The 25,466-nt window shown below is 40.9% G+C and overlaps 3 protein-coding genes across 5 annotated transcripts; all 3 read left to right on the top strand.

The window, feature by feature from the left end:
* The first annotated feature begins 413 nt into the window (after nucleotides 1-413).
* On the top strand, nucleotides 414-8,022 carry LOC131139341 (Y+L amino acid transporter 2). Of its 2 annotated transcripts, none has more exons than XM_058088867.2 (10): nucleotides 414-627; nucleotides 1,540-2,058; nucleotides 3,247-3,372; nucleotides 3,462-3,606; nucleotides 4,891-5,014; nucleotides 5,146-5,249; nucleotides 5,604-5,700; nucleotides 5,788-5,937; nucleotides 6,991-7,174; nucleotides 7,327-8,022. In XM_058088867.2, the coding sequence occupies exons 2-10, from the start codon at nucleotides 1,548-1,550 to the stop codon at nucleotides 7,410-7,412; spliced, it is 1,527 nt and encodes a 508-aa protein (XP_057944850.2). In that variant the 5' UTR covers nucleotides 414-627; nucleotides 1,540-1,547; the 3' UTR covers nucleotides 7,413-8,022. The 2 variants fall into 2 exon arrangements, with proteins under 2 accessions (XP_057944850.2, XP_057944842.2); XM_058088859.2 differs by having other exon boundaries at nucleotides 415-627; nucleotides 1,535-2,058.
* A 1,206-nt stretch (nucleotides 8,023-9,228) lies between these two features.
* LOC131137045 (uncharacterized) lies at nucleotides 9,229-17,492 on the top strand. 2 transcript variants are annotated; one of them, XM_078794808.1, is made up of 7 exons: nucleotides 9,229-9,507; nucleotides 13,103-13,264; nucleotides 14,531-14,728; nucleotides 15,311-15,469; nucleotides 15,568-15,648; nucleotides 16,316-16,451; nucleotides 16,848-17,492. In XM_078794808.1, exons 1-7 carry the CDS (start codon nucleotides 9,280-9,282, stop codon nucleotides 16,898-16,900), a joined length of 1,017 nt encoding a protein of 338 aa, XP_078650934.1. In that variant the 5' UTR covers nucleotides 9,229-9,279; the 3' UTR covers nucleotides 16,901-17,492. The 2 variants fall into 2 exon arrangements, with proteins under 2 accessions (XP_078650934.1, XP_078650935.1); XM_078794809.1 differs by having other exon boundaries at nucleotides 9,231-9,480.
* On the top strand, nucleotides 17,129-20,805 carry LOC144894434 (uncharacterized). Its single transcript, XM_078794693.1, has 3 exons — nucleotides 17,129-17,498; nucleotides 18,270-19,735; nucleotides 19,830-20,805. Exons 1-3 carry the CDS (start codon nucleotides 17,129-17,131, stop codon nucleotides 19,875-19,877), a joined length of 1,884 nt encoding a protein of 627 aa, XP_078650819.1. The 3' UTR covers nucleotides 19,878-20,805.
* The last annotated feature ends 4,661 nt before the right edge of the window (nucleotides 20,806-25,466 follow it).

Below are 25,466 nucleotides of genomic sequence, written 5' to 3'. Positions count from 1 at the left end.
TGTGTTTTTGATATAGTACATAGTGCCGTTTTCTACTGATAATGCCAGTTTGGGCTTTTTGTACATGATTTCCGGTAGCCGAGAGTGACGTGAGTCGTTCATCTTCATGCTGTACTGGAATTGAACAGGATTTTTCTCAACTATTTTATCAGTTATTAAATACTTTACACTTCTGACTAGCTCCATCCTTGTTGCCACTGACCTCGTTGCTATATTTAGGTGCATGTTTAAGGAGCCCCATCACCACCAGAAGACTATATATATATATATAGCAAGATTCCCAACAAGTACTGTATGTATAATTCTTTCATTGCAGTCCACCTGCTCCTATGTTGCTGATGTGATCATGCCTGTTGACTCTGCTGTCTTGTGACCCAGATGCAGCCCTCTCTTTCTTCTTCTTGGGGGCGGCAACATGTGCTGCCTGGGACTGAAAATAGCACAGGGGGGGGTTCAAGAGAATGAGGTTTTGCTCAGTGCTGTGGGAAAAACACTGAACCGCAGGGATTGCAACACCGGCCGCTCACATGTGAGTTCACTGATGTCTTACTGCTTCGGAGCACGAGTGGCCCATGACAGAGACGTGGTTCCCCAGGGACTAACACAGCAATTCAACTGAAATTTAAGGTAAAGTCACTTTGGTTGTCTTTTTAAAATTATGTATACGGATCTCCTCTTGTTGATCCCCTTGAGGGAATCTGATCTCATGTATGCCATTTTTATTACATGACTTTGTACATGGGCAGGACTCATACGCACTAGTCACTTTGTTTGTGGCAGTCACCTAATAACCTAATACAGTCATCCCTCCTTTATGGCAGTTAACTGGTTCCACACTCAACCATGATGAGTGAATTTTCGATGGTATATTTTGGTAGTTAAAGCCTTAAAAAAACCTGTTCATGACTTTCTAAATCATGGGTCTCAAACACGCGGCTCGAGGGCCAAATGTGGCCTGCAGGACACTAGTTTGAGGCCCCCGCCTTTATATGAAAGTTAGTGCGACCCGCGCAAGTTTGATATGGATGCTGTATGGTATCATGTATCATGATTCATGTTCATGTTAAAGGTTAAAAACTGTCAATAGTTATCCTTCCTATCCGTGTGGAAGTGGTAAGTTTTTGACTTTTTTAAGTTTAAAGGAAATAACTTGGAGGCTACCGTTTAGGTCGCTAGATCTGTAGTTTGCGAGTTAGCATGTTTCTCAAGACAGGACCTAGAGAAGGTAAAAAAATCCCACTTTTCCAACGTGCCAATTTTTGCCCGTTTTTTTTTTTTTCAAGTCTGTTGCGATATCTCCTTTTTTTGAGGTGCCAAAACAACAGTTTTATGGTATGGGAGGTGAACAAAGCCCACCACACATTCATCAGGGGTCCCGGCAGGACACAAAGAAGGCATAAAAATCTGACTTTCCTGACGGTTCGATTTTCACCAGTTTTTCAGGGTGCCACGAATTGTGATTTTTTTCTAGTTGTTCAAACGACCCTTCTCCGTTTGCACTACATCATTGAAGTTTTTGCTCTGACTTCCTCAGCACAGCCACAAAAATGGAGGATCTGAAAGAGAAGATGGAGGCCATGTCCCACACCATATGCCCAAGAGGCTGTGTTCCATCTGAAGAGGACTTAAAGGCCCCCAAAGATGACAAAGTGCAGATGAAGAGAGAAATCTCCCTCATCAACGGCATCTGCCTCATCGTCGGAAACATGATCGGCTCCGGGATCTTCATCTCACCCAAGGGAGTCCTCATGCACAGCGCCTCCTACGGACTCTCCTTGCTCATTTGGGCCCTGGGAGGCATCTTCTCCGTGTTTGGCGCCTTGTGCTACGCAGAGCTCGGCACCACGATCACCAAGTCTGGAGCCAGTTACGCTTACATCTTGGAGTCGTTCGGCGGTTTTCTGGCCTTCATCCGCCTGTGGACATCCATCCTGCTGATCGAGCCGGCCAGCCAGGCTGTCATTTCCCTGACATTCGCCAACTACCTGGTGGAGGCTTACTATCCCACCTGCAACCCCCCACACGACGCCGTGCGCCTCATAGCTGCAGCCTGCCTTTGTAAGAACACACTTGAACGCACCATCACTGCTGACCTAACGTACTGGAGTCAAAAACACAATATATATTCATTTACCATATAAAGGTAAACAAATGCATATAATATCATATCATATCAACATTAATTCAGTAGTTATTCCCAAAAATCGCATTTTCGGTAATGGCGAATCAACTCCAGATTCCACAGTGTCATTCGTTTTCTACCGCTTATCCTCACAAGGGTCGCGGGGGTGCTGGAGCCTATCCCAGCTGTCTTTGTGGGAGAGGCTGGTGGACTGGTGGCCAGCCAATCACAGGGCACATATCGACAAACAACCATTCACACTCACATTCATACCTATGGACAATTTGGAGTGGCCAATTAACCTAGCATGTTTTTGGAATGGGGGAGGAAACCGGAGTATGATAGGAAAGCCGAGGGTGGAATTGAACTCAGGTCTCCTAGCTGGGTCAGTCTTTGATATTTTGTAGAACTTGTTGGAAAACCTGTTTTTTTGTGTTAAAGAATTCTTTAAAAAAAATTCTGGATTCATCCCCAAAATTGAATCACTCTCTTTTAAATCCCATTTCCAACAATTCCTGGAAATGTCATCGAAATCCATTTGGAACTTTTTCGGTTATTTAGAACCCAAACTAACAGATCAAGAAATGTGGTGCTATGCGGCGGTGTAGTAAAGTCATAATATTACCAGAAGATTACTTAAGAAGAAAGTTACTTGGAATACTTGGAAAAAAAAAGTTTAAAAATGAGGGGGTGGTAGGAGCAAATATGGAAGTTGATATTAATTACAAAAAAATAATAATAATAATGAAAAAAAACCTTGAACTGTATTATGGAAAGCAGGAAGTGAACAAATGTAACAGTTAGTGATTGTAAAAGTACCAGATGGAGGGGTAGGATTTAATAAGCTTTGCTTCTTCCTACTCCTTTTGGACATGTGGAACTGGGAACTGATTATGGGATGCATTCAATTGTAATCTGATGCATGTTCAAATGAAATTAAACCATTACCATTACCATTACATATCCTACCTTCCCATCCAGCTTATACTGCATTGTGATGTAGCTCCAGTCGATATACAGTACAGCGTACAGTTCCGTCATCTGTATATTATTTGGATTTTAAACATATTTTTAGACCTCACTTGATGTCTCTCAACCTCATCCTTGTATTGCGTCTCCTCCAGGCATCCTCATCTACATCAACTGTGCCTACGTGAAGTGGGGGACTCTGATCCAGGACATCTTTACTTACGCTAAACTCTCAGCCCTCCTCATCATCGTAATGGTAGGAATTCTGAAATTATCAAGCGGTAAGTCGTACTCCAACGTGAAACCAATTAGGAAACAATGACGTTCATATCAAATCCTTTAAAAGCTCAACTTTTTCTGTGTTTTTTAGGAGAGACAAAGAGCTTTGAGAATCCATTTGAAGGTTCTTCAACGGATCCTGGAGCCATAGCGTTGGCCCTCTACTCAGCGCTGTTCTCCTACTCTGGCTGGGACACGCTCAACTTCGTCACGGAGGAGATTGAAAATCCAGAGAGGTAATGTCCATAATATGTTTTAGACCTTCAATCTAATAACTAGTTGGTTGGGACCCAAAAGGGACTTTTAGCTAGTTAAAGGATGCTTTTTCCACTTTCCTGACCTATAAATGTTGCTAGAATGTTCTATTCCCGTGTTAAAGGATGCTTTTTCCACTTTCCTGACCTATAAATGTTGCTAGAATGTTCTATTCTCATGTTAAAGGATGCTTTTTCCACTTTCCTGACCTATAAATGTTGCTAGAATGTTCGATTCTCATGTTAAAGGATGTTTTTTTCCACTTTCGTGACCTATAAATGTTGCTAGAATGTTCTATTCTCATGTTAAAGGATGTTTTTTTCCACTTTCGTGACCTATAAATGTTGCTAGAATGTTCAATTTTCGTGTTAAAGGATGCTTTTTCCACTTTCCTGATCTATAAATGTTGCTAGAATGTTCGATTTTAGTGTTAAAGGATGTTTTTTTCCTGACCTATAAATGTTGCTAGAATGTTCTATTCTCATGTTAAAGGATGTTTTTTTCCACTTTCCTGACCTATAAATGTTGCTAGAATGTTCGATTCTCATGTTAAAGGATGCTTTTTCCACTTTCCTGACCTATAAATGTTGCTAGAATGTTCGATTCTCTTGTTAAAAGATGCTTTTTCCACTTTCCTGACCTATAAATGTTGCTAGAATGTTCGATTCTCGTGTTAAGGGATGTTTTTTTCATGACCTATAAATGTTGCTAGAATGTTCAATTCTCGTGTTAAAGGATGCTTTCTCCACTTTCCTGACCTATAAATGTTGCTATATAAAAGTTCGATCCTCGTGTTCAAGGATGCTTTTTCCACTTTCCTGACCTATAAATGTTGCTAGAATGTTCGATTCTCATGTTAAAGGATGCACAAGTTAAATGAAGAAAGTTTGGGATGGATCTGAACGCTCTGTTTCAAACAGTTTTTTTTTTGTAACGTCAATGCGACCCATCACACTACCACCACCATATTTTACTCTTGGTATGATGTTTTGTTTTTTTTTAATCCAGTAGTGGTTTTGCAATTGACTGTTTTTGCCCAGTGTCTTTCTTATGGCGGAGTCATGCACTGACCTTAACTGTTGTTGTGGGGTCTTTTGTGACCTCTTGGATGTGTTGTAGTTTGCTGTAGTCCCAAAGCTTTAGAAATGGCTTTCTAACTTTTTCCAGACTGATAGAGCTCAACAACTCATGTCAGGGTTGGGGGTGGGGGTGCAATCACTTTTTCACACCACTGTAAAAGACTAAATTTTGCACTGTTCCTCCAGGAATCTACCACTCGCCATCGCTATCTCCATGCCCATCGTGACCATCATCTACCTGCTGACCAATGTGGCCTACTACGTGGTCCTCGACATGCCTTCTCTGCTGGCCAGTGATGCTGTCGCTGTGGTGAGACATCAACATTCACTCTGCTGCTAAATATAATCCTGCTGTGTTTGGAATATTTTGAGTCAACATCCCCCCCCCCCCTCCCGGGAGCAAATGTGATTGCAATGAAGTGGGCTGGTGTGTTTCTACAGACTTTTGGGGATGCGGTTCTGGGGCCATTCAAATGGATCATCCCTGTGTCGGTGGCCATGTCTTGCTATGGAGGACTCAACGCTTCCATTATTGCTGCTTCAAGGTGATCATCAGACACACAAGACACAATAAAACAGGGGTCTCAAACACGCGGCCCGCGGGCCAAATGTGGCCCGCAGTACACTAGTTTGAGGCCCCCGCCTTGATATGAAAGTTTAATGTTAGTTAATGTTAAAGGTTAAATAAGTGTTAATAGTTAACCTCCCTATCCGTGTGGAAGTGGTAAGTTTTTGGCTATTTAAGTTTAAAGGAAATAACTTGAAGGCTACCGTTTAGGTCGCTAGCTCTCTAGTTTGCGAGTTAGCATGTGTCTCAAGACCCTGCAGTTGCGCAATATGTTGTAAATAAAAATAAAACATGCAATAAAGCATCCTTTTACAATGTTCTTTCACTGCAGGTTGTTCTTTGTGGGCGCTCGAGAGGGTCACCTCCCTGACAGCCTGAGTCTCATCCACCTGGAGCGATGCACCCCCATCCCTGCACTGCTTTTCAACGTGAGAACAATGGCGACATGTCACCTTAAGTGGAACGTCGCGACTTTTCCAAAACTACGATAACAATTTTGTTTTTCACTTTTTCAGTGTTTAATGGGCCTCATCTTTCTGTGTGTGGAGGACGTGTTCCAGCTCATCAACTACTTCAGCTTCAGCTACTGGCTCTATGTGGGCCTCTCTGTGGCCGGGCTCATCTATCTACGCTTCACCCAGCCAAGCAGACCCAGACCCATCAAGGTGTTTCACTCATCCTGGAACTACACACAAAAACACTCTTGCATGATTACATTGCATGGCAATGTGGCAAATAGTTGGCTCCATGTGGTCATGAATGAACAACATAGCTAATATGTAATATAATATGCACCATACTGTACATCATAAGACAACATTCATAATTGTTATTAATAGTCCAGTTTATTTTCCCAAACTGGAGAAAATGTTACAGTTTTATACACACTTGTATGAAACAAGGGGGAAATGAAAAAAAAAATCAATACAAATAAATACAAAATAAAAATCAATATAAAAAAATAATAGAAATAAAAAGTAAAAATCTATGTAAAAAAATTCAAATGCAAAAAATTAAAACAATAATATCAATCAAATAAAATACAGAAGAATAATCCAAAATAAAAATAAAAAAATAATCAATGTTATGCAAAATGTAAAACATCCAGATACAGAAAATGTTTTCAAGTACAATGTTTAAAAATAATTTAAAAAAATCAACATATATAAAAAATTTAAATTAAAGATTTTTTAAAAAAATTGCATACATAATTTATAATAAATAAAAACAAAAATGTTGTTTTATAAAGACATAGAAACAAATAGTAAAAGTATTTTCATTTGTAGGTTTTTTTTTTTACCCACATTTGTGCTATTATTTTTCAAAAGGAGATGGAGATGAAGTCCGTTGAATTTACCCAACTGGAGAAAATATTTTTTCATCCAGTAATTGTATTACATAATCAATAAAAAAAGAGATATTTGTTATTTAAAAAATAAAAACAACAAAAAATTGACAACAATAGAATAGGAATTATAATACAATACAGTATATAATGTTATATATTATTGCATAATAACACATATATTAAGGAATACTAATAAAAATAATAAACAATATTAAAAATGTGTATTTAAAAATCTTTTTTTTTAAATACAAAAATGTTTCTACAGATAGGAAAATACTTGTACGGTATAAAATATTTTCCTACAAAAATGAAAAATAAAAACGGAAAATGAAGACGAGCTCCTATAATATTTCTATTCTTCTTTCCACAGCTGACCTTGTTCTTCCCCTTCGTGTACTGCCTGTGCAGTTTGTTCTTGGTCATTGTCCCGCTGTATGGCGACACCATCAACTCTCTGATAGGCATCGGCATCGCCCTCTCGGGGGTGCCTGTTTATTATGTGGCCATCCACTTGCCCGAGGATAAGAGGCCCAAATTCTTACGCCTGCTTAATAGTAAGTTACTTTTCATTGGCATTCACACCTTTTATTGTTTGAACGCTGAGAAGCATTCATTCATGCTGGTTCCATCCATCCATCCATCCATCCATCGTTGGTGAATAGATTTCGCCTGATATCTTCTGACATCCTGTCTTGTCCTTCAACAGTTTTTACTACCAGAACAACCCAAAAGCTGCTCTACTGCTGCCTGACCACCAACAATGGAACACAAGAGGCTGGTAAAAAACAGTAAGGGGTCAAGGAGTTGTTCCCTTTATAAAGCGAAGGCCCCGCCCCGCCCTGGCCCGTCCACACGCTGTGTGACGTTCTGTCTGGAAAAATGACCCCCCTGCACGTGTCCTTGAGCTACTGCTGGTGCCAGGTCAAGTTTAAAAAAAGACCTGTGGTGTCAAAAAACTGTCGAGGGAAGAAACAGACACTTGTGACCCCCGAGTTAAAAAGCAGTATCGTTCTCCGTGGAGATCGCCGAGTATCTTCCACAACATCATTGTAGATATGGATCTTGACTTGATAAAAATTTAAATGAAGGGACATTTTTTTTTTATTGTGATACAAACAAAGCTTAGTTTTTTTGACTTGTTGAGTGTTTGAATCATGATGTGTTTTTCCACTGTAATTAAAACATCAAATTCATACAATTCCTCTGTGAAAATAATTGATTGTAACGTCCCTCATATACAGTCGTGTGGAAAAGTGTTTTTTTTTTGCTTGCTTGGGAAGGGAACTGCACTTTTTTGGAATTTAGCCCATCATTCACAATCCTGATGTGAAGGATGCAGAACTGGAGGTATCGGAGATGCGGATGCTGAGGGTCTCATTGGGAGTGACCAGGATGGATAGGATCAGGAAGGAGGGACATTACATGCTATAGAGGCCTTGGAGATAAAGTCCTGCAGGCCAGACTTAGATGGTTGGGACATGTCCAGAGGAGAGATAGTGAATATATTGGTAGAAGGATGCTGCGTTTAGAGCTGCCAGGTAGGATGCTGAGGTTTCTCATTGGGAGTGACCAGGATGGATAGGATCAGGAAGGAGTACATCAGAGGGACATTACATGTTATTAGAGGCCTTGGAGATAAAGTCAGTTATCGGCCAGACTGAGATGGTTGGGACATGTCCAGAGGAGAGATAGTGAATATATTGGTAGAAGGATGCTGAGGTTCTCATTGGGAGTGACCAGGATGGATAGGATCAGGTACATCAGAGGGACATTACATGTTAGAGGCCTTGAAAACAAAATCATGTAGGCCAGACTGAGATGGTTGGGACATGCCCAGAGGAGAGATAGTGAATATATTGGTAGAATGATGCTGAGGTTCTCATTGGGAGTGACCAGGATGGATAGGATCAGGTACATCAGAGCGACATTACATGTTAGAGGCCTTGGAGATAAAGTCCTGTAGGTCAGACTTAGATAGTTGGGACATGTCCAGAGGAGAGATAGTGAATATATTGGTAGAAGGATGCTGAGGTTCTCATTGGGAGTGACCAGGATGGATAGGATCAGGAAGGAGTACATCAGAGGGACATTACATGTTATTAGGGGCCTTGGAGATAAAGTCCTGTAGGCCAGACTGAGATGGTTGGGACATGTCCAGAGGAGAGATAGTCAATATATTGGTAGAAGGATGTTGCCAGGTAGGAGGCGTAGAAGACCAAAGAATAGGTTTATGGATGTAGTGAAGGAGGACATGAGGGTAGTTGGTGTGAGAGAGACAGATGAAGAAGACATATGTATATACATATTCACACATACATATATATCAAGTATAATGCTATTAAAGTAACAACAATTTTATGAATTTAAGATATAATTTAAGATGCTTGACTAACAGCCTGCAAAAAGGCTTCAACATGGAGGCCCCAAACAGAAAAGGAGCATCCCTGTTAGTGGTTGTATTTTTATGAATGGCTGTGTTTCAGCACACTGCAGCAAGCAGTCGGGGGGGGGGGGGCTTTTGAACGCCCCCTGCTCGCACGCTTGTCTGACTCAACCCCTCCCCTGCCTCCTGTCCCCTCCTCGTTGGTGCATATTGGCTACGTTTGCAAACGCAGCTCCGCCTCCACTGCAGTGTCGCTCCTGACAGGAAAGAGCAGCCATGGAGGAGCCTGCAGTGCCGCAGGATCAAATAGAGGCATCGTGGGAAGGGGGTCACGATGGAGGGAAGGCTCACTGGAAAAATGAATGCTCCCTTTCCTCCCTCCTTAAGCAATCTTGTCTCCTCTGCTGGTCCTCTCCCAGGGAACCGGACGTTGTGGAAACTGATGAGAGAGTCGTCACCAAGGCAGCGGAGATCACAGTAAGAAGACCGAAGCACCTTTCGCTGGTGTGTGTGTGTGTGTGTATGTGTGTGTCTTTGTGTTATTTTATCCAACTGTGTGCTCGTGCACGCCATCACATGTACAGGAATCTAATAAACAGGAATTCAGGAGTCCTTCCCCATGATGCTGTACGATGACGTCATGTGCTGTAGCTAATTTTAGCAGCTAATACTACTCGGAGATAATTCCACCCGAAATGTTGGCCTATTCAGCTCTAACTTGATATCACCAAGTACCTCATTACTGTACTGTATTACAGTACAAGAAATATTTTGTTAATGAGTTGTCATGTGACTATCCCGGGATGTGTCTTTATCTAAGATGGCTAGCATGTCAGGTAAGATTTCCAAAAGCTTATTCTTTTGCCCTGAAAACTGATTTTCAAACTATTTTAACAATTTTAGGTTTTTAAATACAATTCAAATATTCTTCTGAAAACACAAATGCCAGAAAACCAAATAAAATGATGTAAAGCCACTTAAATAAGCGGTTTTGTTTTAGGTCTGCTAATTTAAGCTAGTTAAGCTAATTTAACAATAAACAAACATTAGCAAAAATGGAAAGATTAGCAGTAATTTTACAAGAATAAAGTCAACATATTAACAAAAAAGTCGAACTTTCAACGAGAAAGTCAGTTTTACAAGAATAACATCATTTTAGTAGCATATAGTTTAAATATAGATAAGAAAATATGTAAGGAATTAGGGCTGACAAAAATAACGCATTAGCGTAACTCATTTATTCATTTTCTACCGCTTATTCTCACGAGGGCCGCGGGGGGTGCTGGAGCCTATCCCAGCTGTCAACGGGCGAGAGGCGGGGTACACCCTGGACTGGTGGCCAGCCAATCACAGGGCACATATAGACAAACAACCATTCACACTCACATTCATACCTATATTCATACTCCACATGTCCAAAACGAGTAGGAAGAAGCAAAGCTTATTATTTTTATTTAATTTAATTTTTTTAATTTTATTTTTGTCACGTACCAAAGTACGAGGTTATATGAGCATCCAATGCCATAATGTGTACCATAGTAAGTGTCAATATAGTGATATATATAGCACATCATGACTGGTTCAAGACTCTTCATCCTTGTATTTAGCAAACATCAACTGCTTGTATTGTTTCTTGAATTGGCTCATCGTTGTGCATTGTTTGATTTCCTTACTCAATCCATTCCATAGTTTGATTCCACATACTGAAATGCTATGGCTTTTTAACGTAGTCCTAGCATAGAAGTGTTTCAAATGTAGTTCTTCCCTGAGATCATATTTCTCCTCTCTTATAGAGAAATATTGGATGACATTTTTAGGTAATTGGTTATTTTTAGCCTTGTGCATTATTTTAGCTATTTGAAGATGAAGTTTAAGTATTTGTGATTTTAGAAATAAGGAGTTAGTACAGTGAAGAAAATAAGTATTTGAACACCCTGCTATTTTGCTATTTCTCCCACTTAGAAATCATGGAGGGGTCTGAAATTTTCATCGTAGGTGCATGTCCACTGTGAGAGAGATAAACTAAAAAGAAAAATCCAGAAATCACAATGCATGATTTTTTAACAATTTATTTGTGTGATACAGCTGCAAATAAGTATTTGAACACCTGAGAAAATGAATGTTAATATTTGGTACAGTAGCCTTTGTTTGCTATTACAGAGGTCAAACGTTTCCTGTAGTTTTTCACCAGGTTTGCACACACTGCAGGAGGGATCTTGACCCACTCCTCCACACAGATCTTCTCTAGATCAGTCAGGTTTCTGGGCTGTCGCTGAGAAACACGGAGTTTGAGCTCCCTCCAAAGATTTTCGATTGGGTTCAGGTCTGGAGACTGGCTGGGCCATGCTAGAACCTTGATATGCTTCTTACGGAGCCACTCCTTGGTTTTCCTGGCTGTGTGCTTCGGGTCGTTGTCGTGTTGGAAGACCCAGCCACGACCCATCTTCAATGCTCTGACAGAGGGAAGGAGGTTGTTCCCCAAAATCTCACAATACACGGCCCCAGTCATCCTCTCTTTAATGCAGTGCACTCGTCCTGTCCCATGTGCAGAAAAACACCCCCAAAGCATGATGCTACCACCCCCATGCTTCACAGTAGGGATGGTGTTCTTCGGATTGTACTCTTCATTCTTCTTCCTCCAAACACGCTTATTGGAATTATGACCAAAAAGTTCTATTTTGGTCTCATCTGACCATAAAACTTTCTTTCTCCCATGACTCCTCTGTATCATCCAAATGGTCATATGCAAACTTAAGACGGGCCTTGACATGTGCTGGTTTAAGCAGGGGAACCTTTCGTGCCATGCATGATTTCACATCATGACGTCTTAGTGTATTACCTACAGTAACCTTGGAAACGGTGGTCCCAGCTCTTTTCAGGTCATTGACCAAGTCCTGTCGTGTAGTTCTGGGCTGATTCCTCACCTTTCTTAGAATCATTGAGACCCCACGAGGTGATATCTTGCATGGGGCTCCACTCCGATTGAGATTGACCGTCATGTTTAGCTTCTTCCATTTTCTAATGATAGCTCCAACAGTGGACCTTTTTTCACCAAGCTGCTTGGTAATTGCTCCGTAGCCCTTTCCAGCCTTGTGGAGGTGTACAATTTTGTCTCTGGTGTCTTTGGACAGCTCTTTGGTCTTCGCCATGTTACAAGTTAAAGTCTTACTGATTGTATGGGGTGGACAGGTGTCTTTATGCAGCTAACGACCTCAAACAGGTGCATCTGATTCAGGATGATACATGGAGTGCAGGTGGACTTCTAATGGGCAGACTAACAGGTCTTTCAGGGTCAGAATTCTAGATGATACACAGGTGTTCAAATACTTATTTGCAGCTGTATCACACAAATAAATTGTTAAAAAATCATGCATTGTGATTTCTGGATTTTTCTTTTTAGTTTATCTCTCTCACAGTGGACATGCACCTACGATGAAAATTTCAGACCCCTCCATGATTTCTAAGTGGGAGAAATAGCAAAATAGCAGGGTGTTCAAATACTTATTTTCTTCACTGTATGTTCTCTGTAGGTGGCATTATGAATTATCCTGACTGACCTTTTTTGCAGTACATTTAGCGAGTGAAGATTGCTTTTATAGTTATTAGCCCATATTTCCACACAATAAGTAAGATATGGTAAAACCAGAGAGCAATAAAGAGCGTGGAGTGATATCTGATAGAAGAATGACGAATAGATGGTGATACCTTTACTCCTGCCCTCTGCAGGTTGTTTCTGATGTTATTTGTGTTGGGGTATTTATTTAGCATTCTCCATAATTCTCACAATATTTCTGTCATCAATTGCTGAGGCTTTCCTTGGTCTACCTGTTCCTTGTTTGTTAATTAGTACAGTGCAGTGGATTCTTTTAATTGGAGACCTTTAATTCAGCCAACACAGGCAAAACCTATCCATCCCAATCTGAAACTGAGCATAGACGTTCTGTGCTATTTATTGATTAAATAAGTAAGGTAACAGGACATGTTCCAGTGCAACAATGCTCACATTTTGTAATGTAATAGCTTGTCATTATTATCACTTCCGACTAACAAGAGCACAACATGGACGTGTATTAACCTGGGTGTATGTTTGTGTGCGTAGGAGCTTGAGAATGCAGTAGCTGTGGAGAACTTGGAGCTTCAGGAGCAGCAGTCGGATCGCAAGGAGCTGGAGGAGACTCTGCTCAAATTGGAGAAACACAAAGAAAAGCTGGTCCAGCAAATAAAAACCATCCGACAGCTCTGTTATGAAGAGAGCCAGCAGGTAATGGGATTATCATACATAACTTTCAATTTGGCTCGGGTAATCAACAACGGCCATTGGTGCTGTTCACCTACAGGGTCTCGAACTCAGGTTTTCCAGCTGTGTGGCCTGGCGCTAACCACTTTGTCCACCGTGCAGCCAATACAATAATGAAATGCAATGAAATGAAACCAAGGACGTAACTCTGAGTCGACCATTGGGGCGGGGTGCTAAAATCGTTTTATTCAAATGAACAAAAGCATGAAAATACAAAGTATATTAAGGTATGTTCCAACATATTAGACTCCAACTCACTACTCTGTGCTAACAGCCTGACTCAAAACGACAAGTGATGTCAGAGCAGATTTTAAGGAAATACATTCAGGTATTTAAAGCTTGTCAAGATTCCCGACATGAAGTCGCTCTACACTTGTCTCCCCTTCTTCTGCAGCAGGACTGGTACGTAATGTCTCTTGAAGGAGCGTCTATCATCACCATGGTTACCGCTCCGACCGCAGCAGACGCCGGGGGTGCATTAAAGTGTAGACATGCCTGGAGAAATGTAGCTTCGATGTAGGCTATGCTGTTATTTGATCAGTAAAATACGTACCTTCACTACCTATAAGACATCTTATGTGGAAAACAGCCACATTGAAATGGAGTTAAACTGGTAATGCAGACCCACAACACCATTTTTTGATCAGGAGTTTTTTTTCTCTACTAGGTTTAAGCTATAAGAAGCGTTTATTTCTGCAAAAGGAGGAACTACTAAATCATGGGGTGTCAAACTCATGACATGGAGGGCCGAGACATGACAGGTTTTCTTTCCAACCGGTCACTAAAGCAGGTGATTTTAATGATTAACCCTCCTTTGGGTTCAGGGAGGCTGCACGACGGACAAGTGATTAGCACGCAGGCCACACAGCTAGGAGACCCGGGTTCAATTCCACCCTCGGGCATCTCTGTGTCGAGTTTGTATGTTCTCCCTGTGTATGTACTCCGGTTTCCTCCCACATTCCAAAAACATGCTAGGTTCATTGGTCACTCCAAATTGTCCATAGTTAGGTGCTCTTTAAGTTGAGCAGCTGAAGATGCAGCAAAAACTTTTCTTTCATTTTTTTGTTCAATTTGGCGGTGACACACGTCAAATGGTTCACACAAATGGTTCATTCCACTCATCGTCAACTTCTGCCTGATTCTGAATCACGTCTCCACAATAGATCCATTATTCTAGGAGGACAGTTCAACATAACTGACTGTCAGATTGCTGTCTTTTGTACTTTGCAGATACTGTCTCTGCAGGCTGAGGAGGTTAAGAGGGAGAGCCAGATTGAAGAGTATGAGCAAGAGCTTGCCATTGCCAGATGGAGACTGAGGAAGCTCAAAGAGGAGGTGAAACAGGCCAAAAGGAAGATGGAGGAGGCTGGAGAGAGGAACAGTCCCCTTCAGGACTCCATTAGACAGTCCTACGAAGAAATCTTGCAGGTATGGGAGAAAGTGCACTGTGTACTATATATACAGTGGTACACTGCTTAATTGGACTTTCTTCAGACCAGCTAACATCAACATAAGAGATTGTCAACATGTAAGAATAAACCAAAACTAACAGGTTTCAACAACAACAAGCTAGTTTGTTGTTTTCCATTTGTGCATATTGATTCTTATGTTTGCATATGCTATAGAAGCGACAGGAGCATATTGTGTGTAGCCAAGCTGTGATTCAGGGGTTGGGCAGCAGGGGGCAGCGGTGTTTTCCTACTAGTCAGAGCCAGCCCAAGAGAGAAGAGTTGTCACATTGGTTTCATTCAATGACACGGTTGTCCCTCCAGGAACGCACAAAACAACTAAATCGCATGCAGATTGGTTGGGCATCCTCCCATGAACCCGGCAAGGACCCCGTTGAGAGTATAGAGCGGGTCCACAGTCCCAGAATCAGGATGGAAACCATACTGCTCCTCACGAACCCAAAGTTGAACTTTCCGGTGTACTGCTAAGCAGACCTTTATTGTGAATTTAATCCATCCATCCATCCTTCCGTCCATCCATCCATCCATCCATCCTTTGCAGGAGGAGCACACTCTTTGTTCTCTATCAGGTGGTGCAGTCACTCCAGAGAGCCAGCTGGATGGCTCGACATCCCCTGCAGACACCACTGAAGATGAACCGCTTCCAATGAGACCATGGGGGAGGAGCCAATCGTTGCCTGCATATGCTGACCTCATCATGGTAACGCACTGTAGTACATATAGTATGTCAAGAACAAGCTCTCTATGTACTTTTTATCTGGATGTGTGAATGATGTTTGTGTGTGTCTGTGACACCAGGTGGCCAATAGCGCGCCTTTCTGCAATAATTTAGCTGACACCAGGGAAGAAGTTGACAACAGTGGCAGCAGCTCTCCAAAGGTGATTTTAATAATTAGGGGTGGAACGGTACACCGTCATCTGGGATGTGTATGTATCTCACTTTTAAGATCGTGGTTCGGTTCGTTTTGGGAACAACATCAAGCTGCTGGCAGGGCCCACGTGGTTTCATTCTTGCCCTGGGTCACGTCAAAATGTGCATTCTGCATGAAAACTAAGACTAAAACATACACGGCATTGTCTTGCTGTGGTGACCCCAGGTAAGGAAAGGCAGAAAATGAAGAAAGATTCTTATTGGCTGAATGCAACACAAGTAATTCCAGCTTGTAATTCCTGTTCCCAAGGACAGTACACTGTTATCCAGTTATCCACTTGTCTTTGTGAGTGTACTTATTACACTGGGAAGTCCAAGTGTTCCCAAACAGGAGACTTGAACTGCGGTACTTTTGGGTCCTCCTTGGCTTAGCCATGGCTAGCGAAAGGCTGGGTGCACCTCTGTAACGAATCAAGAGTTGAGCTAAAGTACATGTACCGTTACACCCCTACCTCCTACTGTTCTTCATAAATACACATTGTTTGGACAATATTGTTATAAAAGCTACCAATCCATCACATGGTCAATTTGGTAAAATTCAAATATGAAGCCCAAATGTTGTGATATGGTGTATGATTTAGCTAAGGATACAAGCTGTATTTTGTTCCTCCCAAGATGGATGAATCAAACCTGGAAGATGATCCAGAGGAGGCTGACGTCATTGGAGAACACGAAAGAGTGAAGGAACAGTCCATTCTAAACCAACTGGACTTCTATCAAGCTGACCCTTTTGCTCATTGTCACATAGGCCGTAAGTTTTAATTTTTTTTTTTTATTTAAGACTTTAAACCTGTGGAGTCCAGTCTAGGATTGTCCACTTTTGTGTTGACCTTTTTATCACCTTAAAAAGTGTTTATCTTGCTTTGATTTTTTCAGTAAAACCAACTAATGCGGGACTTTGCAGTATATAGTTAAATATATTTTATTTTGTGCACCTGGTATCATATAATGCGTTATGTAACGTGGGTATTTCATAATCATAATTTTATCACAGTTTTGAAAGACACGCATTTAGCATCATAAATGTTATAAGTTTTTCTTTTTTTTTTGTGACACTTTTTCATTCATTTTCTACCGCTTATCCTCACGAGGGTTGCGAGTTTCTGTTTTATGCGAAGATTCTGACGTATTTATATGTGAATTACAGATGACCTTTTCCATGAAGACCTGTTCCCAAAAGTAGATTCATCAGGTGAGTAATCATATTAACGATGCCAAAACAATTTCACACAATTTATTTTAGTCTGAATATAGTCATCAAAAAATGATTCAGTTATCTTCAAATTCTACATTCCACAACGCTATGATTGGTGCTAATTTGTCATCTTTCCAGATGCATTTACATCAGATCCTTTCAAAGGCAGTGATCCCTTTGCAGCGGACATTTTGTTTCCAGCGGCCAACGTTGGTATTGATGAAGGATCTGCAATGGTCTGTGATGAAGCAGATACCAGTCAGTCCTGTGCCGAAAATAAAGCTTCAACAGGGACGCAGTGTTTTGAGTCGGAGTTTCCTGATGAAGACAGCGACATCGAGATCAGCTATAGTCAAGAAGATCTGGGCACCACCCCGGGGGCGGATGATAAGCATGGATTTAAGCCTATCCAGAGCTCATCTGAGGAGCTCGGCCCAGAGCCCATTCCACACTGGCATTCCCTGGGTCGTTATTCTGTTGAATCCGATCCCGGCGGGTATGAACTTGACCTCGGCATTTCTCCACTGTCTGACATCGAGAAGCACGGTCTTGGATCCCTAGCTGGACAATGTCCCAATGAGACCACAGCAAAACCGGAAAAAGGTACAGTATGTTTTTCAGGACTGGGATTGGATGGACTGGATTGTAACATTTTTTTCAGGAAATAACCTCAAAGTATAGTTGAGATAAGGAATAACACAAAAATGTTTTCCATCCATCCATCTTGGGTCGAGAGGCGGGGTCCTCCCTGGACTGGTGGCCAGCCAATCACAGGGCACATATAGACAAACAACCATTCACACTCACATTCATACCTATGGACAATTTGGAGTGGCCAATTAACCTAGTATGTTTTTGGAATGGGGGGGGGGGGAATGGAGAAAACCCAAGCTCGGGGAGAACATGCAAATTCAACACCGAGGTGCCAAGCACAGAATCGAACCCAGGTCTTCTCAATCTCCTGACTGTGTTGCCGTGCTAATCACTCGACCACTGTATGGCACAAAAATGTTTATGAAGATTTTCATATATTATATTTCATGGTAATGTCTAATTTTAGGAATCGGATAAAGGCAAGAATGAAAAGTAGTTTAAATTCATCTTTTAAATAGTATGTATTAAATATGTAGCTCAATATGCCGGACATAAAACTAAATACTGTGCATTTATACATTTTATTTCCTGGGAATGCAAATGGCACCGATTTCGTGGAACGACTATAAACCCCGGTGTTTCCCCAGTGGAGCCGGAAGAGGTGGCTAGGGAATGAGAAGTTCAGCATGGAAAGAAAATGGATGGATAGATGGATTATTAAGATTCCTGAGCGTTTTAACTCTGCTGTACAACCCTAACAAACTCGTTATTTCCATGCAGATCACAACGTTTCTGAGATCAGTGATAAAGCGATCTTGGAGCCACACAGAAAAGGCAAGAATGAGAAAAATGAGTCCCGTAATAGCAGTCCTGACGAAGCAACGGATTGGCCGAGCAACGTCAAAGATGATCCTGCAAACACCTCAACTCTTCAAAGCTCTGCCGATTGCAGCTACCTCTCCAATGAGCCTGAGTCACAGCAGGCCAACTTGAGTTTTGAATTGAACTACGAACTAACAAGCCAGTCTTCCTTTGATCCATACGGCTTTAAACTCAGTCCAGAACATTCTAGTCACACCCTGGTAGATCCCAATGAAGCTGATCTGAGCCCGGTGGGCAGTGATCAAAATCTCTCTTTTGATCCGGAGAATTATTCTTGTCAAGAAGACCCACTGAACTTTTTTTCATATGAGTCTGACATCACTACTTCTCAGGTGGTCCAAGACTCCGATCCCTATGGCTTTAAGCTAAGCCCTGAAGAAGAGAATGAGGAGGTGCCAGAACTCTGTTGCCATGATAACGATAACATGGAAGTCCTGGACCTCAGTCGATTTGACGACAAGGACAAAGAAGAACCCTTTAACTACAGCAACCAAGAAGTACTGGAATCTGTACCGTGTGGGAACCAAGAAGTGCTTGATCACCATAGCGACTATAAGCAAGGACTGCTGGATGCGTTTCCAAGAAGAAGCCAAGATGAGCTGCAGTTGTCATCACTGGGGAACAACGACGACGTTAACTTAGAAAGCAAAGACAACCAAGAGTTCCTGAATCTTTGTAGTCCTGAAAACCAGGAAGTGGTTGAACACTGCCACTTTACAAGTGACAAAGAACTGCAGCAATGTGAGAAAGATAACCAGGAATTACCGGAGTCTTGTAGCCATGCTAATGTGGAGCTACCTGATTTCCCTTTCACACAGAATCAGGAAGTGTTGAATTTAGATTACTATGTTAATCAGGAAGTGGTAGAAAATCAGGAAGTGTTCATTTTAGGGAACCAAGAAAATCTGAAATTTGGTAACAATGAAAAACAAGATATGCTAGATTTTGATAACCATGACAACCAGGAATCGCTAGACTTGGTAAAAGATGAAATTCTCACTGAAACCAAGAAAAATCAGTGCATCCCGGAAACAGATCTTCAAGTCAGTCCCACCAATAACAGCTCAGACAGTGATGTAGCATCAGAAGACCTGCTGGGATTAGACCTCGGTAATACCAGTGTTACCCAGACCCTCGTGGATGTTAGCAACATATGCGCCGACCAGGCTTGCAGCATATCAAATGAACCCGCCCGTCACCACTTGCTCGAGGGTGATCTTGGATCTGTATTCACGGCCGGTGGATACATTGGCTGTCCTGACGTAGCTGATGACTTAGAACCTCTGAACCACAGACTGGTTAACACCGTAGCAGTGCCAGTTCGACCAGTCAGGCCCGTGAGACCTCCTCGGCCTTCACTCCGGGTAGGTTCCCGACATTTCGCAAACACCGGGAACAACTTTGTTTTTCAAAGTCAGGCTTCAAGACTTTGACCGTTGCTTTGTTTGTGTGTTTTAGGTAAAGGAGAAGACCGAGTCTCCAACTCAGGGAATTGACCTGAAATGATCAATAATCAATAATCAACCATAGGATTCTTATGACAATGAAGAAGAAGACAAATGATTTGACACTGCAAAAGTCCTCATGCAGTCATTTATGGCAATAACTGTAGTCTCAGTGACTCAATTCTTTCATGTCCAGCCCAGACTAACTGACTCCATCCGATTGAAAAATGTTTCACAGAGTTTAACCATCTTTCTGGAATGTGTTGAAGATGAATATCACTTGTTCTTTGGTCCCATGGCCAACGCTCAGGTAAATATGATCTTTTCTCAGACAGTAGCATCTGCCGACAAACACTTTGATTACTCGTGCCCTAAAAAAAAGGGCCAATATTAAAGTTTATGACACTATTTTGATTTTATTTTTAATTGACAGCCTGTTCATGGACTTCCAGGACTATTTTCAGCAGTCCACACCTAGTTTTTTTTAGTATGAACCATAGCAGAACAGAGAGCCATATGTATTAGGACTGTGGTTGTTGGTTCAGACTGAATGACGATGGATTGATAAACACTGAGCAAAGACCAATTTTTTTAGATTAATACAGTGGGGGTAATAAGTATTTGATTCCCTGCTGCTGTTGCAGCTTTTTCCCCTTGATGTGTTTTCCAATATGTCTTTCATGATAATCAATAGAAATTAATGTGTGACCACTATCATAAAACCTGTTTTATGACAGTAGAGCTTTGTTACTAATGTTTTTAAAAACATTTTAACATTCCAAACAGTGCTCCTTCTTGCCACAATAGCAGAAATGTAAGATTCAGGTCAAATCTTTAATCCACAAAGACTGGTGGACCTAGCAAGCAAATTTTCTTGTTATCTTCTTTACGTTATTATTTTTTGACACCCAATTTTTAGACGTAAGTGTCACAAAAAGCAGAAGAAAATAAAACTTGCAGATGAGTAAGTGAGTTACAAAGGCAATTGCTATTGTCCCAAACAATATAAAGCAGTAATATGGGATAAAATGTGTTTTTTTTAACCCCCACTCCACCCATCTGACTATACTTCTAAGGAAGTATATATATATTTGCATCATGCGAGTTATTTGCTGTGCTGACACCGAAAAGATGGCAACACATGTCAGAAAAAACAACTCAACACAGCTTGAAATGGTAATGGCATATAAATATTGTACAGCTAAAAATACTGTCCATCTTCAACTCTAAAGCTAGGTTTCCACGGTTCGGGAAAATTACACTCCATTCTCCATTACAGATGCAGTAGTTCTGCCTCATAATAATCACTATATCCACTGGTAGTGTCAACATAGAATGAATACAAAATAAATATATATCATACAATAGACCATACATATAAAAAAATAGCATTTCATTCAATAAACATGTCTTTGCACAAGTAATATATTCAGTTCAGTAAACTTTTTCACTGCCAGTACTTTAAACTTTAAGTTGATGCCTACCTCATTACTACTACTCACTGTCATGACCGCATGATAATACCGTAAAACCTGTGACTGCACACATTTTCACTCTTCTAACATGTATTGTCAATTATTCATCGGAACATGTGTTATCCCATAAAAAGGCACTTGAAATGTTCCTGAATGGTCCTGATACAGCTTTAAACTTAACTTAACTCATTAAGGCCCTCGGTGACATACAGTCGTGGTCAAATGTTTACATACACTTGGACTCTTGAGTTTCCAGTTATTTCTAAGTAACTCTCATTTTTCTCTGATAGAGTCATTGGATTGGAACAGATACTTCTTTGTCACAAAAAAAAACATTCAGAAAGTTTGGTTCTTTTATGACTTTATTATAGGTTAACAGAAAAAGTGACCAAATCTGCTGAGTCCAAAATATACATACAGCAACATGAACAAGCAATTTTCACAACTTCTTGTGAGGGATTATGAGTGACTACAGCCGGTGACTTCACTGAGACCATTTTAAATAGGGCTCATTGGATACGAACATCCACAAAAGCTACAATGGAAAGTCAAAGGAGCTCAGCACGGATCTGAAAAAGCAAATCATTGACTTGAAAAAGTCAGGAAAGTCACTTGTATAGTCACTGTTTTGTCACTGCCACCATCAGGATGAAAATGCAAGCTATCATTTGCTGCTGAGATAAAAGTGGTCAGGAAGGTGAAGAACCACCAAAAAGCAGAACTGGTGCTTTACAGAGAGTAAATGGGATCATGAAGAAGGAGAATTCCCTTCAAATTCTTCAGGATAACCTAAAATCACGAGCTCAAAGGTTGGGTCTTGGACACAGTTGGATGTTCCTCCAGGAAAATGAAAAGTCCATGTCGAAAAGCCAACAAATTTCACAAAACTGCACCAATCAAATAAACCAGAAACTTGCGGACGGCTACTAAAACTGCCTAATTGAAGTGAAAATATTCAGGGGACGCGTAACCTAATATTAGCATTGCTGTATGTATATTTTGGACCCAGCAGATTTGGTCACTTGTTCTGTTAAGCTATAATAAAGTCATAAAGGAATCAAACTTCATGAATGTTTTTTTTGGGACAAAGAAGTATCTGTTCCAATCCAATTACTCTATCAGAGAAAAAAAATGAGAGTTGTAGAAATAACGGGAAAGTGGTGAAAGCCATGCCATTATGTTCTTTATGTCAACTTTTGACCACTACTGTATGCTGAAACTGTCAGATTTTTAACTGTTGGTATCCTTTGCCATAAAATACAAAATTCTGCATTTCTGCAATTCTTCATTGAGCATGACAGCTTTAGGGAATTTAGGAAATGAACATAGAGTGTGACATCAACCACCAAATTGGGCGCTGTACTGGACCATCGTGGAGAAGAGAACTGTGTCGAAGGTAAAGCTTTCAGTCTACTGGTTCATCTACGTTCTTATGCTCAACTATGATCATAAGCTTTCGGTCGTAACCAAAACGGCAAGCAGCTGAAATGAGTTTCCTCCGTAGGGTGGCTGAGAAGCTTACTCATCCAGCAGCCACTGCTCCTTCGCATCAATAGGAGACATTTGAGGTGGCTCGGGCACCGAGCATCTCCTGGTAAGGTGTTCCAGGTATGACCCACGTGTGGCCTTGAACACACTGGAGGAATTATGTCTTGTTGTTGGTGAAGACCAGAAAGTTTGGTCTTTTTCGTGTTAAGACTGCTGTCTAATCTATCAAAAGTTTTCAGCTTCCGTCAATCATGTGATATGTTCCAATTGAAAACCTGAATGCGGGATGTGCTGCACCAGTTCATGCTCACTTGGTGGTTGATCTTGTGATTATTTACCATCAATTACAATTTCAATGCAAACAAGCTCAAAAGTTATTTTGGTTCCAACTCCTGCTGTCATGATTCATGGCCAAAGCGTCAAAGAAAGAAATGTGTCTAGAAGCATAACACTGCAGATTAATTTGGATGTGGAGATTTTCCGTTGCAGTGTGCGTGTTTTCCATCTTGAGTTGAGTGAAATATTATTGGAAGCAGCTGGTGTATAATATGTTGCCCTGGTGTATTCATGTGATGTTGTATGTATTGCAATGTAAATGTGATGGTCTGTGTTGGAAGCATCAAGAAATACAATCTATTCTTAAAACCAATATGTGATGCTTGGTTTAAATGTATCTTTGACTTTTTATTCTGTTATTGATACGTGACAAAAATAAAACAAAAACATATTAGGAAAGCAGGAAGTGAACAAATGCAACAGTTACTGATTGTAAAAGTACCAGATGGAGGGGTAGGATTTAATAAGCTTTGCTTCTTCCTACTCCTTTTGGACATGTGGAACTGGGAACTGATTATGGGATGCATTCAATTGTAATCTGATGCATGTTCAAATGAAATCAAACCATTACCATTGATGTTTTGCACAACTTCAGTCGTGCCAAAAAACATCAATTATAAATCACTGATCCATGCAGTTTAAAAGGGGCCTGTTGTGCTTTTCAGTCATAGTTTCAAATAATGAAGTTTGGGATGCTTGGTTTCAGAGGGTGTTGCAAAACTGTTCTTTTGTGATGTCACAGAGGAGCGTGGCTGTAGGCGCCGTCCCCCAAGTTCTGCTTCTATATTTACGTTGTTTGCAATAGCTTGTAAAAAGTGTTTATTTGGGAAAGCCATATTTGTTTCCAATTCCTAAAGTCCAATTCCTGGTATGCAGGGGTTTTCTCCGGGTACTCCAGTTTCCTCCCACATTCCAAAAACATGCTAGGTTAATTGGCGACTCCAAATTGTCCATAGGTATGAATGTGAGTGTGAATGGTTGTTTGTCTATATATGCCCTGTGATTGGCTGGCCACCAGTCCAGGGTGTACCCCGCCTCTCACCCGAAGACAGCTGGGATAGGCTCCAGCACCCTTGAGAGGATAAGCGGTAGAAAATGAATGAATGAAGGGTATTGCCATCTAAAATGTGTAATGACCACGTTATTCGATGCTGTAAAAAAACATCACGCTAAAATGCTAAGCTACTTACCATTGAGAGATGTCTTGAAGTAACCTCTTTTCTTGACAAACTTTGGACTGTTCAGTCTACATCCGGATCTGATTCGGGATCCAACACATGTTAAAAGTAGACATTTTAAAAAGATAAATCGATGTTTATTATCAACTCTTAATACTTTTTACCGTTCCTATGAAGTTGGGTTTGCAGCTAGCTTCACAACACAGGAAGTCTTAAGCACTCCTAAGTGTGACCAACCACAGCGGAGTCGGAAACAGGCGCGGGAGATAATGGAAAGCAACGGAAAACAGAACAGAGCAACACAGGAAGTGACTACAAAATAAGGGCATGAACCAGGAACAGAGGAAAAGACGAAAGCTGTAACGAGGAGGGTGAAGCCCAATCGTGACACTACTGTGTCTCCCACCTCCGGGGTGGGAGGGTCTCAAGTGGACATGGGCGTGGAGGCGATTGGAGCTGTGGGGGGCATGTTAGACAGAGTCTCAGGTTACGAGGATTCAAGTGGAGGCGTGTTCTGTCCGGCCCTCATAGACAGAGGAGCGAAGAAGAAGAACACCGGAAGTGGTAATAAGTGATCATAACCAGTATAAACACTTTTTTTTGTCAAATGGAATTTATTTTATCATGTGAATACATCGCAGCTGCGAGGAATGAGATATGATTATTCATGGTTGGTTAGTAGTCCTGACAGACCAACTATAATTAGTTGTTACACATCACTGTCAATGTTAAACATTATGGTGATTCTCACTTTATGAAATATTGTCTCTGCATATAGAACCACAGGAGATGCTGCAAATAATTTTTATACATATGATTTCAACCATATCAAACAATATCATTGCTATACCGTAGTACAAAGGAGTGTACCTTTTTGTCTCAGAATTGCACACACAGAGACCAGCTCCCTTTTGAAAAGACATACAGTACACAAAAAAATCATAAACAGTGTATTTTTTAAATGTAGTTGTAATTTTACAAAGCTTCTTCTAGATGTTTCTACAAGGTACTAACAGTGTTAACTATTATATTATAGTATTCAATACAGTAATCCCCCGCACTTTGTGCTCCACTATGACATATATTAATTAGGGCTGTCAATCGGTTCAAATATTTGATCTCAATTAATCGCATTTTTTGTCCATAATTAACTCACATTTAATTGTAGACAGA

The sequence above is a fragment of the Doryrhamphus excisus genome, linkage group LG11 (genome assembly GCF_037039965.1).
Source record: "Doryrhamphus excisus strain RoL-2023G ecotype Guam linkage group LG11, RoL_Dexc_Guam_v1.1, whole genome shotgun sequence".
NCBI lineage: Eukaryota > Metazoa > Chordata > Actinopteri > Syngnathiformes > Syngnathidae > Doryrhamphus > Doryrhamphus excisus.
This window is presented reverse-complemented; position numbering and strand designations above follow the sequence as displayed.